Source organism: Acanthochromis polyacanthus, chromosome 17 (assembly GCF_021347895.1).
Source record: "Acanthochromis polyacanthus isolate Apoly-LR-REF ecotype Palm Island chromosome 17, KAUST_Apoly_ChrSc, whole genome shotgun sequence".
In the NCBI taxonomy this organism is placed as follows: domain Eukaryota; kingdom Metazoa; phylum Chordata; class Actinopteri; family Pomacentridae; genus Acanthochromis; species Acanthochromis polyacanthus.
This window is the reverse complement of record NC_067129.1, coordinates 13,464,325-13,477,420: the sequence shown is the minus strand read 5'-3', so window position 1 is coordinate 13,477,420 and position 13,096 is coordinate 13,464,325. Positions and strand designations below refer to the sequence as shown.

General features: G+C 38.8%; 1 protein-coding gene across 1 annotated transcript; it reads right to left on the bottom strand.

The window, feature by feature from the left end:
• Positions 1-2,588: 2,588 nt before the first annotated feature.
• pdha1a (pyruvate dehydrogenase E1 subunit alpha 1a) lies at positions 2,589-10,982 on the bottom strand. Its single transcript, XM_022190550.2, has 11 exons — positions 10,839-10,982; positions 10,059-10,127; positions 9,791-9,964; positions 9,360-9,486; positions 8,481-8,572; positions 8,102-8,194; positions 7,537-7,692; positions 7,126-7,197; positions 6,970-7,037; positions 6,363-6,471; positions 2,589-4,723 (listed from the first exon to the last, which is right to left on the bottom strand). The coding sequence occupies exons 1-11, from the start codon at positions 10,884-10,886 to the stop codon at positions 4,559-4,561; spliced, it is 1,173 nt and encodes a 390-aa protein (XP_022046242.1). The 5' UTR covers positions 10,887-10,982; the 3' UTR covers positions 2,589-4,558.
• Between the last annotated feature and the right edge of the window lie 2,114 nt (positions 10,983-13,096).

Below are 13,096 nucleotides of genomic sequence, written 5' to 3'. Positions count from 1 at the left end.
AATCTTAATGAATCAGCATTTTTTTTCCTCTCTTGGTGCGTTTATTTTCTTCACTCCATGCCCACGTCTTTCTGCTTCATCCTCCACATGGTTGCTTCCAGCTTGAGGACTCCATCTCTGTAGTTCAGGCACTCAAACACACACCAAATCTGTATCACATTTCATATAAATCAGAGCAACTGATAAGATAAACTTTATTAATCCCACAGTGGGCAAAGTTCACTGTTACAGCAGCTCCAAATGAGAGAAAATAGTTTAAAGACAGTACAGAATAAATAGAAACTGCTACTTGTTACACATGAACCTAAAGTAAAGACAGACCTGGAAACTTCAGAAAACTTTTTCAAGTGAGAAAACATTGACGTGTTTTGAACAGCAAAAGAATTTGACAAAAGTTGGACATTTTCCTGTGACTACTTTTGTCAAATTGGGACACTTTTGAAACTGAGGGTGTGGGTTTTTTTTTTTTAACATGGGAAGTGACTATTTATAGGACATGTTGACATTTAAGTGTGGAGATTTTTCAGCTTATTTTAAAACCTTTTTTGACAAGGGAGACATTTGTTAAACTTGAATTATTCCTGGAAAGTGATGTGGACTTTATTTTTATTAAGGGTGGACATTAAGAACATGACAATGACCTGAACAATTAGGCCTCAAAGAAGAATTAACATTGAAAAATGAGGACTTTTCTGGCACATGCTCAGACAGTGTAGTTGTTATGACTGGACAGATCGGCTAAAGAGACCACAACTGTTTTAGATCACGGCTGTCAACAGGGTTTATTTCTGCTCTAAAGTTGGACATTGAAACACGGAGGTTGATGAGGATTGGCTCGCTTTAGGAGCCAGTTGTAGTTTCTCACAAGTTCTTCATTTCCTTTATACATACATGTTAAAACAATCTTTTGTTGTAGAATGAAGCCATTATACTTTGTGGAGTGTTTTTTTCTTCTTTGCTCCCTTTGTGTGATCGTTCCTTGATTTCTTCTTCCATTTCTATGATGATACTTGATGGTTACATAATCGCTGAACAACTTTATCCTGAAAAGGACTCCAGTGTGAACAGTCGCGTCTCATAATACAAACACTAGATACAGCAGTTCATTCTTTAAAGAATATATTCAGACTCACAAAGTCTTGATATCAGATTCAGGATTTATAAGATGAGTGTGAAAACAGACTTGATGCCAGATCAGAAGCGATTATAATCAGCTCATCAGGAAAGTATTTAAATGTTAAATGACATTATTGTTAGGTTTAAGAGGATACTCAACTTTTCATTATGATCAATTGCTGCAGTATTTTACCTGTGATACTCATCAATTAGCTCAGTGTTTTAACTATCATAATTATCATTAACTGCAGTATTTTAACTTTAATACTAATCAGTTACTGCAGTATTTTAGCTCTAATATCCTTCAGTTACTGCAGTATTTTAGCTCTAACACTGTCAAGTCAAACTGGAGGAAGCTGAAACCTCAAAGAAAGAAGAGGACTAAACATTCACTCACAGATGCAACAGGCAGCTGGGGTGGAACCTGAGCTGATGTTTGGCTCCATGATTTCACTCTGATGGACTCATTGACACATTTCTCTGTTCCAGCTACTGGAGGACAACGTGGTGACTTTTGTGAAGAAGGAGCTGAAGAAGATGCAGAAGGTTCCAAGTCCAGATTATCCAGAAGCAGAGAAGCAGCAGAGAGATGTTTCTGCAGATCAGTGTTGTTCCTGAGGAGGATGAAGCAGGAAAACTATAGCAGCACAAAGCACTAAAAAAGTAGACCAGTCTGGTTAATTTTGAAGCAAGCTGGGGGGATGATGACCTCTGAATGACTGAAAAAATAACTTTTAATATCTCAAAAACTATAGCGGTACAAACAAAAATTTTAACGGCACAAATCAGCCCAAACGAAGCACAAATCAGTCAACCTGATAGCTTGGATTTTTATGTGGGTGGGGGGACAGCTTCACTGAGCTTTAGCTTACACATTGTTTCGTGGTCGTTGCAGTCGGTCAGGTCCAGGTTCAGCAACGTTTTGTTCCAAAAGAATGAGGTCAGCTGATTATTTCAGTAGAATAAAAAATATCAAGTCTTTCCATCAATGAAGTTTTTCATATTCCGCGATGACAATTCCAGGATTCATGGGCTCACATTGTGAATGAGTGGATCAGGGAGCATGAGACATCACTTTCACACATGGATCGACCTCCACAGAGTCCAGACCTCGGCCCCATTGAGAATCTTTGAGATGTGCTGGAGAAGACTTTTTGCAGCGATCTGACTTCTCTGCTTGGCAGAAAAGTAGCGCAACTCTGGACAGAAATAAATGCTGTGACATTGCAGAAACTTATCGAAATGATGCCACAGCGAATGAGTGCCATACTCAAAGCTGAAGGCAAGTCCAACAAAATATTAGAATGTGTGGATTTTTTTGGCCAGGCAGCGTATTTGAAAGGACTGAAGGACATTTATAAACCTCTTCTCTTTGCTGCTGTCAGGATGGTGCAAGCTAAAGGCTGGAGCTTCTCTTTGAAGAGAGATTTGAAAAACAACTTTGACAATGCTGAAAATGAAGAGATATTAAATTTAAACCACATCTCTTTGCATTTATTAAGCAACAACTACCGGAAAACTGACATCCATTTACAGATAAAGAGAAGAACACAAATACAATACCTTACAGTCTTTTTATTACAGCGGCTCACACATAAAAACAATGCTTCCATGGAGCATATTTGTTTGGTTCTTCGGCCACCCTAAATGTAACAGTTCACGACTGCAAATTCTCACATTGCAGCCATTCTCAGCTGTAACACATGTACTGACATTTTCAATTTTAGCCTTTGATTTAACTAAATACATCTCACATTAAAGAGAGAAAAGGCTTGAACCGCCCTGGTACACCTCATTACAACGTTCACAATAGCTACAAATCAACACTGTAGCTTCCTGCTAGCATTGCATGTTAATATGCAGCTTTTTCATTTTGCTACCAGGGGCATCACTTGCAGATATTTCTTCCTCCACAGTACTGTACAAAGGCAGACTCAGATTCAAAATGTTCATGTATCCTGTACACGTGAGCTTTTAATGTGCCACTGCTGATGCGTCAAAGCTATTCCAACTACCCTTCTTAGTGAAACACACAAGTGGCACATAAAGCTACTGATGCACTGCTGGCTCAACCAATAATACTGAACCCGACATCTCTCTTAGATTTGGAAATTAAAATGTGTAGTGAAGCTTAGAGGATGAAAGCACTAAAATGACTAAAAGTTGGCATGTTTACATCCACTGCTGCTGCAGGCAACTCTTCAGCTTGTGGGAGTCTTGATTACAAATATCGAGGACTATAAATACCCTTAATTACATATATCAACAATTTAACAAGAGGTCCTCCAAATAATTGTAGATGAGCTGCTCTTTAAACTCAAACGAGGGACTAGAGTATCTGCAAAGCAACCACATGAACGCAAACACACTCGCTCAGGTTGGAGTGTGACAAACATGAGACGACACATTCATCTTCCAATCAACACCAGATCTGCCAGGCACATGTTTGGTTTGGCGACAGATTTTAAAACTTTCTCTTGGTATTCTTTGCTCTCCGTTACATGCAGTAAACTCAGAGATCGTTTCATGCCAACAGTCTTTACCCTGCTGCCTTGTATGGCATCTTAGTAACAAGAGGTTAAATTAAAAAAAAAAAGAAAAAAAAAAGACAAGAACTGATTAACTTGAATTATTTATCATGTACACTTATTTATAAAGAGTACAAAGTTATTTTTTACAGGTCAGATAGTCTGTTTTTGAGTTGAACAGTGACAGATGACATTTATTGCACTGTGACCTCAATAATGACCCGAGAGAAACATCAAGCAAGCCAGTACAGTCTACAACTTATGTTCACACAGGGCCAGATTTAAAAAAAAAACAAAAAACTCAAAAACATTGTCAAAAAATGGGAAGTGCTCAATTTTAGGACACAATATACTTTAAATACAGTAGCTTGGGAAATTTATTGCGCTTCATGGGTGTTAATTTGTAACTTTTTCATAAACTTGAGAGGGACACTTTAAATGATCTACCAGGAAAGGTGATTTTAAACACTAAACAGACAATGAAAGCTCTGAAATGAGGATAATTGGTTCTTAGTTAAATATTGTTTCAAAAAAATAAATAAATGTGGGACTTTATTTCATGAGACTGTGGCAATAGTGACAAAGAAATGTACTTCCAACTTACTGCTGTTTCCGCCTTTTCTACATCTCTGTGTGTAAGGCTTTGTGTTGCACTGTGATAATTAGCACTGTGGAAGCTGCTTTTCAAACTGACAAATCATTATGGCAGTAGGTTTTTGTCAACTCTGTGTGAATATGGCTCCTGTGGTTTACATGTACAGTACTGAAAGGAAATTACTTGCTGATGCCTAAAGCTCTGGGATTGAGGCACTAGATTATGGTACAATGTATGATGTGTGCGCATTAGAGTGAAAGAAAGACGACTGAATATGTTTTAGGGTGGATGAGGTGATAAAAGAAAGGGATCAGAAAATTCAGCTAACAGACTTCAGCTTGGACCAGGGGTTTGTGCCGCGCACCTCCAGCGGCGGGTTGTTGTGAAAGATGTGGTTGCACAGGTCTTCCAGTGGGGGCTCGGGATCTGTGGTGGCAAACTGAGCAGCATCTTCAATTTCCTTCCTCACCTCCACATCAATTTCCTACAGACGCAACACAAACAGAAAAATCAGTGAAAACATGTTTCTATGCATTGATTCTGATGACTGAGGCACTTACAGAGGACAGCATAAGCAGAGTACATTAAGTACATAACAGAAAAATACATGCACGTGTCAAATGTCTCGAGTTTTTGCCATGTTCCAAGTGAAACATAGCCTAGCCGCGCTAGACAACCCACGGCAACGAATTTAATTCTCTGCCAGGGTGGGTCTAGTTACCCTCCATAAGGCTCGAGGCTGGATTCTCCTAAAACTGGCCGGACCAATCACCATGAAGTGTAGAGTCAGAAGGCGGGCGTAACGAAGTGATGACAGAGGCGCGACGATTCTGACAGAAACAACCGGCGCACAATAAACGGTTATCTTTCGACTCGGCTTTGGCCACGGCCCTTAAAGATTTGAAGCTAAAATTCAACTTGAAAGATAAACAAAGGACGGCACTGAAGTGTTTCATTGAGAAGAAAGACGTATTTGGACTTATGCCGACGGGATATGGCAAATCCTTAATATACCAGTTGGCTCCGTGGCTCCGCTGGTTGGGAAGCTAATGGGACTTAGCCACAATCCGCCGGCGCTCTAGGAACTACGTCAGCCTATTCGTTGCGCTGATTGGTTGTATACCTACCCAATAGCTGCAGAGTGATTTGAAAGAAAACCTTTTAGCCCGTCTCCCTCCCTGTCGAGCGATCCTAGACCCTTGTGTCTTCAGAACATGGGTCTAGCGCGGCTTGGCTAAGCGAAACATTGACATCTTGTCATTTACAGTATGTCTGCTGCTTTCACCTGGGATCACAAGAGGTGATGAGACAGAAGCTAAAACTGATCATTCTAGCACTCTCTTCTTGTTTAAATAATGCAAAGTGACTGAATGTAAACTCTGACAGTATCCCTAACCCAATAGAAGACAAATGTACATTTTTTAATTCCATGTTCTTGATTTTTAAAAGGAAAACTTCTGTTACAAGCTTGTTTTAATACCCCAATCACTGCAGATGTGTCCAAACAGCTAAAGTCGTGGTATCGTGCATGTAGTGATAAAGCAATCTTAGAGGTGCCATCAGCATTTACCAACTTTAAAAGGCCAGCAGTTGCCTAAACATACAAACTACATGTCTTTACAGTAAGTGTTTTGTTGTAGAAAGACAGTTTTATTTGCGCATCATGTTTAACACATAAATTTGACTCGCATCTCTTATCTCTCAACATGCAGCTCACTTCCTCACATTTCTGACTCAAAAATGGACTCTAAAACTAAATTTATTTCTAGAATAATGTCTTACATGTAGATGTTTTGCATTTAAACACTGTTAGTGTAGTTGACTGTAGTCATGGCCACCTCAAAAGCTGTGGGTAACTTGTTACATAAAATGTGGGCTCAGTCTATTTGCCCCAAACCCAATTCCAGCCATCAATGGAGTCACTGCCATGACAAAATCTGCTTTTTTCTCTTCATGTTCATGTTCTCAACTACAAGTCAAAAATCTGAGACCCCTCGCAATGTATCTGGGATGAAAAAGGTTTAGAAATTAAAATAAAAACATAACAAATGTCTAAGAATGATAGATAAATGTTGCAACAACTTGCAATGTTTGTTAATTTTACAAACAGGAAGTATTGCTACCTTGAGCTCCTCCACGCTGGCCATGTTGTTGCTGAGCATGCGGTCCTTCAGCATGGAGATGGGGTCGCTCTTGCTGCGGACCTCCTGGATCTCCTCACGGGTACGGTAGCTAAAAAGGGCAGAGATTGGTGCAGGGGTGTTGTAGGGATGCACTAACATAATCACATTAAATCACAGCTAAGTATTGAGAGATGCTGAACAGTATTTCTAGTAAGCCATATTAGGAAACTGATTTGGACTCATTGTGCAAAACTGGTGAGATTTCTAGCATTTTTGAACAACTGAACAAAATTTCAGGAAATTTGATTTCTTAGATTTTTAGCCAGGTGTTGATCTACTAAGCCAATACCCATATTAATAATCAGTTCATCCCTAGGCTGCGGTCAGGGCATTGCAAGGCCACTACGGAGGGAAGGATAAAACAGAAAGTCTACTGTGGAGCAGTGGCAGAAGCAAGGGGCAGCGGCACAGTGAGGATAATTTTTGCAGGTTGGACGATTATTGATTTGAAGAGAACCAAGAAAGAGCAAAAGCAGTCAGTCAAAGCAAGAACTTTAGCTGTAACAAAAATCCAAATTTGCAAAGAACAGGAGCTACAATCGCGTACCTGACTCCAGGATCGCTCATGCTGTGTCCATGATAGCGGTAGGTTTGCAGTTCCATGAGAATAGGACCCTGGTGGAAAGTGAGACAGAAATAATTAAGACGAGTAAATGCAAATGTACATTTTCTCCTTTCTGTAATTAAGTCGGTGTTTACTCACTTTTCCAGATCTGCAGTGATCAGCTGCAAACTTGCTTGCTTCCCGAACACACAGAACATCCATTCCATCCACCTGCACACAAAAACAAGTACAATTTTTGCTACAGCTTTCTCATGAGACATTACAGCAATTTTTACTGAAGCGATCACTCTGATGGAAACATGCAGGGACAAACACTTTCTATCAAGTTTCATGTTGCAGCCATTACGAGGTGGAAGTAATTAATGAGTGACAAACCTACAAGCTACGGCAGTTAAGGACTATACTACATAGAAAGTACATTAATTCAGCAAACACGCTTGACAAAAGCTATGTTTTAATAGCATAATCATTGAACAGTATGACTCTTTCCTACAGTCAGTTTTAATAGTGGGAAAACAGGTTCGAAGACATGAGTAAGAAAGTAAGTACCCTGAGACCAGGAATGAACTCTCCTCTCTTGAAGTAGTCCGTGCTGGCAGCAGCTCGTTCCACCGATGTGCCCATGCCATACCTGTTGTTCTCACAGATGAAGATGACGGGCAACTTCCAAAGAGCAGCCATATTGTAGGTTTCAAAAATCTGACCCTGTTTAACAACATAAAGGATTTTGTAACACAGGGGAAAAGCCACATTTGACTGTTGATGTAGTGTGCCTGTGGGCGTGATTTTAAAGTCCTAAAACTGAGAGTTTAGAAGGTGTTTTATTGTTCTTGTAAGTTGTACTAATTTCCCTTTCTGAGTGTAAACATTATGTAACTGTGTTCAGTCAGAATGTATGTCTGGTTAGCTCTGATGGTCCGTAGGATCTGCAGCAGCTCAGATACAAGATTAGAGAAAAAACATATTTGACAAAATGTGGCTAGTCCAACTTAAGCTCAGTGTAATGAATGAATTCAAGAAGCTGCTAGCCCGATGACCTTGTGTACATTCATGATGGCACAAACACTTCCACAAGATGTTTCTTTGCACCTTCAAAAGCAGAGGATTGCTATACCTGGTTGGCAGCACCATCACCGTAGAGACAGACGCACAGCTCATTGTTGCCCTGATACTTGCAGGCCAGCGCCACACCTGCACCCAGAGGAACCTGGGAGAATAGGTCGACACGGATATTAAACATTTTTCAGTAGGTTCAGCCCAAAGGTCGCAAATATTCCATCAAAGTTAAAATTCAACAAAACTAAGGTATAGCTGCAGAACCGTGCATGACAACAGCTGAATCACTTGGCTGGGTATGTTTTGTTTATTTTATACAATGTCAGTATTACATTTTACAGTATCTGCTTGTATGTGGTTACATGACACAAACTGTTGTTTATCTTTTTGACCTAATTTTACTTTAAATGCCTTGTTAGTAAACTTTGGTGGTGTACCTGAGCTCCGACGATTCCATTTCCTCCATAGAAATGTTTACAGTACATGTGCATAGAGCCTCCTTTTCCCTTTGCAATGCCTCCTCTTCTGCCTGTGCATTAAAACAGAAGCACAGAGACAAGTTGAAGTAAAAGAAAAACAGAAGAACTGATGGTATTTTAAAGTCAGTTATGATTAAAGTGAACATTACTTGAGGGTTGATCCCTTCACTGGGACAAGTCTAACCATAATGACACGTGTTTCCACTGTTGCCCTCATAGCAGTGAATAGCTGTGGCAGGCCGATCACAGCCTAATTATGCCAAATTCCCTCTTTGTACTCAGTGTCAAAACTGTGCAGGATCCTTGAGCATATTTTCTGTTTGTGAAGTCTGTTCTCTTCTGTGTTCAGCTCTCACTAAGTGTAAATCTACAATCTTTATGTCTATGTTTGGAGTTTAGTTTTACTCCTGTGTCCCTGATTGTATATTATTTTACTGATTATTGTTTTTAGTTGTATCAAAGCTGTTTTGAACTACTGCTGATGTAACCTGAACCTTTCCTGCTGTTGCTGCCTCAAGCTAAGAGTTTTTCACCGAAGTATCGATAGGGTTCTTTAATTGTGAAGAAGTCTTAGGAAGTATGATGTCTTTAGCTTCGTTAGAGGGTTGGATAAACAACTTCACCTTTCTGTTCATTTAATGAACCTTTATTTATATTCCAAAGATCACTGAAGGACAACCCTATTTTGCAATAACGTTAAACGTGATTCTGTGCGGTGCAGTGGAAAAATGTCTGCAGCAAGCTCGAGTGCCTTGACCTTTCCTGGCTGTTTGCTGCATGACTACACTTCATCCCCCACATGGGAAAAACTTTAATGTCTGAAAATTGCAGACTTACCAGTAAGCTCAGCCATGATTTCCTTCACAGTCCCTCCTCTGGTGTAAGTATAGCCATGGGCACGATATGCAGTGATCAGGTGGTCTGACAGGTTGATTGCTGCTTCAATACCAACAGCACAAGCTTCCTACCAGAAGAAAAACAAACAGCTTGACGTGTCTGTGGACCTTCATGTGGAGAGATGTACTCAAAAAATCCTTTCAAAACACAGATCAGTAGAAATATTTCGATAACAGCATCTTATAAAATGACGCTCATCTGTGAGCGTCTGTTTTAATGTGACTGGTGGCATTTGGTTGTATTTCAAAGTAGACTTTGCTGAATCTAACAGCAGTAAATAGAAATAATTCCACTAACATTAAAGTCAAACTCTCAACAGATTTATACTGTACAGATGGAAAAAATTCTGAATTAGAAACAGTTCACTCAACCTGGCCATCATACAAGTGGCAGAATCCTCTGATGATCTTCTGCTTGTACAGCTGATCTGCCTTCAGCTCCATACGCCTCATCGTCTGCATGGTGCGGTAGTACTGCAGACCCTCATCACGAGTCAAAACCACCTGAGTGGCTGGGCCCTCATCCAGCTTGAAGGTGTCACATTTCTAGCGGGAAGGAAAGCACAAATTGTAAAAAATAAATCACAAAATACACATGGGGGAGTTTATCACAAAATACAACCTCATGTTTGAACCTTACCTTTATTTCAAAAGTAGCCTCATTTGTGAAGTCAGCATATGTGCGTGCCGACACCACCGCCGCAGCTCCCTGATATAGGAGATAGAGATATAGAAAGAAAACTTCTAAAATCTGCAGGTTTGAAAATTTTCAGCACTACTTTTAATATCAGTTAACACCAACGTATCATAATAATTTCAGTACCAATACCAAGACCTTTTTTTTTTACATATAAAACTATTGACAACAGTTTTCTCACTGAACATAAAAACCCTGTTATAATAGAAGTGTTGTTCTGACAGCAGCAGTTGTTTGAGCCTTAAATGAAGAAATATACTAACAATAAGTATGAGCACGCAAAAAATAACTGCATAGAAAAAAGTATGTTATTCTAATGTGTCAGAGCGACTCCCAGTGACATACATGAACCTGTTTGTCATGTTTGATTCATTTTATTCCACAATTTGACAGAATTAGCAATAAGTTACTAAAGCTAGCAGGCAGCTTTTCATAACACCCACTGTTAAAACACCACCTGACTCCGTAAAGAGACAATCAGTGAGTCGGAAATACGCAAAACTTAAAGACTGAGCTTTCACTGACCAAAACACTGAAACTGTCGTAAAGAGTACAGATTTTAGTGCAGAATTTAGCCGCGTTAGCCAAACAAGCTACCGTTCGGCCCGACAAGGTCAGAACAGCGACAACAGCCTTGTTTAGGTAAATATGGGAGGTTTCATATTCAGACTGTAATGCAGCTTGTTTCCAAGACTGTTTACGGTATAAAATGTGTTCACTTACATTCCTCTGAGCGCAAGCTCTCAACACGTTAGAGATATTGGTCAGCATCTTTCCCAAGCTAGCCCAGCACAGTCCCTGCACGGCACTGATCCGTCCTTCTGTCAGCCTCTGTCCTTCCGGCTCCGCTCTTCTTCTTCTTTTGTGCCTGTAATAACGGCAGAACCAACGCTGCTGCCACCTCTTCTTCTCTGGTGTAAGAAACACATGCAAGAAATTAAATTCACTTTTAAATTAACCCGGGATAATAGCTTAATCATTTTTTATTCATTAAACATCTAAGAAGTTTTTAATATACTTTCGTAATTGTAACTAAGTAATTAGAACACCAAGTTATAATCCTTTCCTTTGCCACAAACAATGAGCTCACTATTACTGTAAACCCCTGTTAGCATGTTAGCACAATGAAAACTGTCATATATTATGTCATATTTCATTAATTTTATTTAAACATAGTCATCATATTTATGTTTGGGGTCTATTTCACTGGCTGATAGACCTCTTATGAACACGAACTGCAACAATCAATGGATCAGTTGCCAACTGTTTTGATAATTCATCATTCCATTTGAAAAAATTAAAGAAAAAATTTAGAAATTCTCTGATTTCAACGTCTTAAATTTGAATATTTTATGATCTATTTACTCTTCTATAACAGTAAATTATTCTTCTTGACAAAACAAGACATTTGTCAACTTGGACTTTGGGAAACATTGGTCAACATTTTCCATCTTTTGACATACGACATTTAATAAACCCAACAATCAGTCAATCAAGAATCTTACAGTGACAATGTTTGTTGGCTGCAGTGCCATTATGACCATAATATTAATCCCAGTAGACTTTTTTTGGGATTCTGCAGGGATAATGCTTCTCTGACACTTCAAACATTTGTGCTAATTCTGTGGTGACCTCTTTAAATGTGTAATAACTTGAAATATCTGTTTATAACTGCAGTAAGCTTATAGTGGTGTGTGTTCTTTAATGCATTTATCAGGTCACCGCTATTTTTGCTCTAGCCACCTAATCCAGCTATGATCATGACAAAGACTTTTACTGGGATCAGATACAGCATTATGATAGTTATTACCCAACAAAAGTAGGAAAACATGTAACCCTCAATAGCTCAATAGTTGCTTGGGTCATAAATGTCAACAGCTGCAAAAAACTGGAGCCTAAATGTTATTTAAACTGAATTTTTATTGTTATAATGAAGCATTAAGTCTCTTTCTCTCTGTGTGTGTCTTTTCTTTCACCAGAGACATTTAAAAATGACCTTTACAGAGGAAAGGACTGTGGAAAAACTGAATATATCTATTTTTATTTGCATTGAATGGACACAATCCATGTCTCATAACAGGCGAGTCCCACTTTGACAAGTTGCATTTAAAAAAAATCTGGACCTGACAGTTACAAAATGAGTCAGTCTTTTTGAGTTATGAGAACTTCTAATGAAATTATGTTTAACCAGTGAACTAAACTGAGTCAGGAGAATTTGTCTGTCTATTTTAAATTATAGATTATTTTACAGCTAGTATCATAAACACAGGTTTCTGAAGTGTTGGGTCCTACACTCAAGTTGCAGAAAAATTAAGTTATGCCAATTTCATTCATCCTCTGCAACTTTAATTTCGTTTTAAATCAACATTTCGGTTTAAATTACACTGAATATTCAGTTAATGTAAATATTATATCAACAGAACCCACACTGTAACAAGTTTCTGTAGTTTTTACAGTAATATTACTGTAAAATGACCAAATATCTACGGTAGAACCTGTTTACAGTAAGTTGCTGTAGATCTGCAATGCATCATGGGTAAAATTTACCGAGAGGCTAAATTTACAGTAGAATTATTACCCTATTACTGCGATTGCATTTACAGCAGGATCATTTTTACTGTAAGAATCATCTTACTGTAAATGTGTAGTAACATAGTTACTGTGATTAGGTTTACAGTAAGCTTACTGTAAAACAGTCTACAGCAACTTACTTGCCAATTACTGACAGTAAGTTACTGTACATTTTATGGTAAGCTTTTTACTGTGCATGAAAACAATGTTTGCAACTTAAAAGTTTATTCAGATCATTATTTTTTATGTTTTCCTTGCATCCTTGGTTAAATGGTGGTAACAGGTCTTCTGAATTGTTTGAGTGTCGGTTTGTTGAGGTTATTTGTTATTTATTGGATTATTTTGAACTGAGTTGGGTCAGAGCAGCAGACATTGATTCTGCGTAATGTCCTGTTAGTCACCAGCATCCA

Excerpts from the sequence above, each read along its gene's own strand:
- pdha1a (XM_022190550.2), bottom strand. The coding sequence starts at position 10,886 with ATGCTGACCAATATCTCTAACGTGTTGAGAGCTTGCGCTCAGAGGAAT. Across the intron at positions 8,573-9,359 it reads AATCATGGCTGAGCTTACTG|GCAGAAGAGGAGGCATTGCA; the intron begins GTAAGTCTGCAA and ends TTTAATGCACAG. Across the intron at positions 7,693-8,101 it reads GTGATGGTGCTGCCAACCAG|GGTCAGATTTTTGAAACCTA; the intron begins GTATAGCAATCC and ends GTTGTTAAACAG.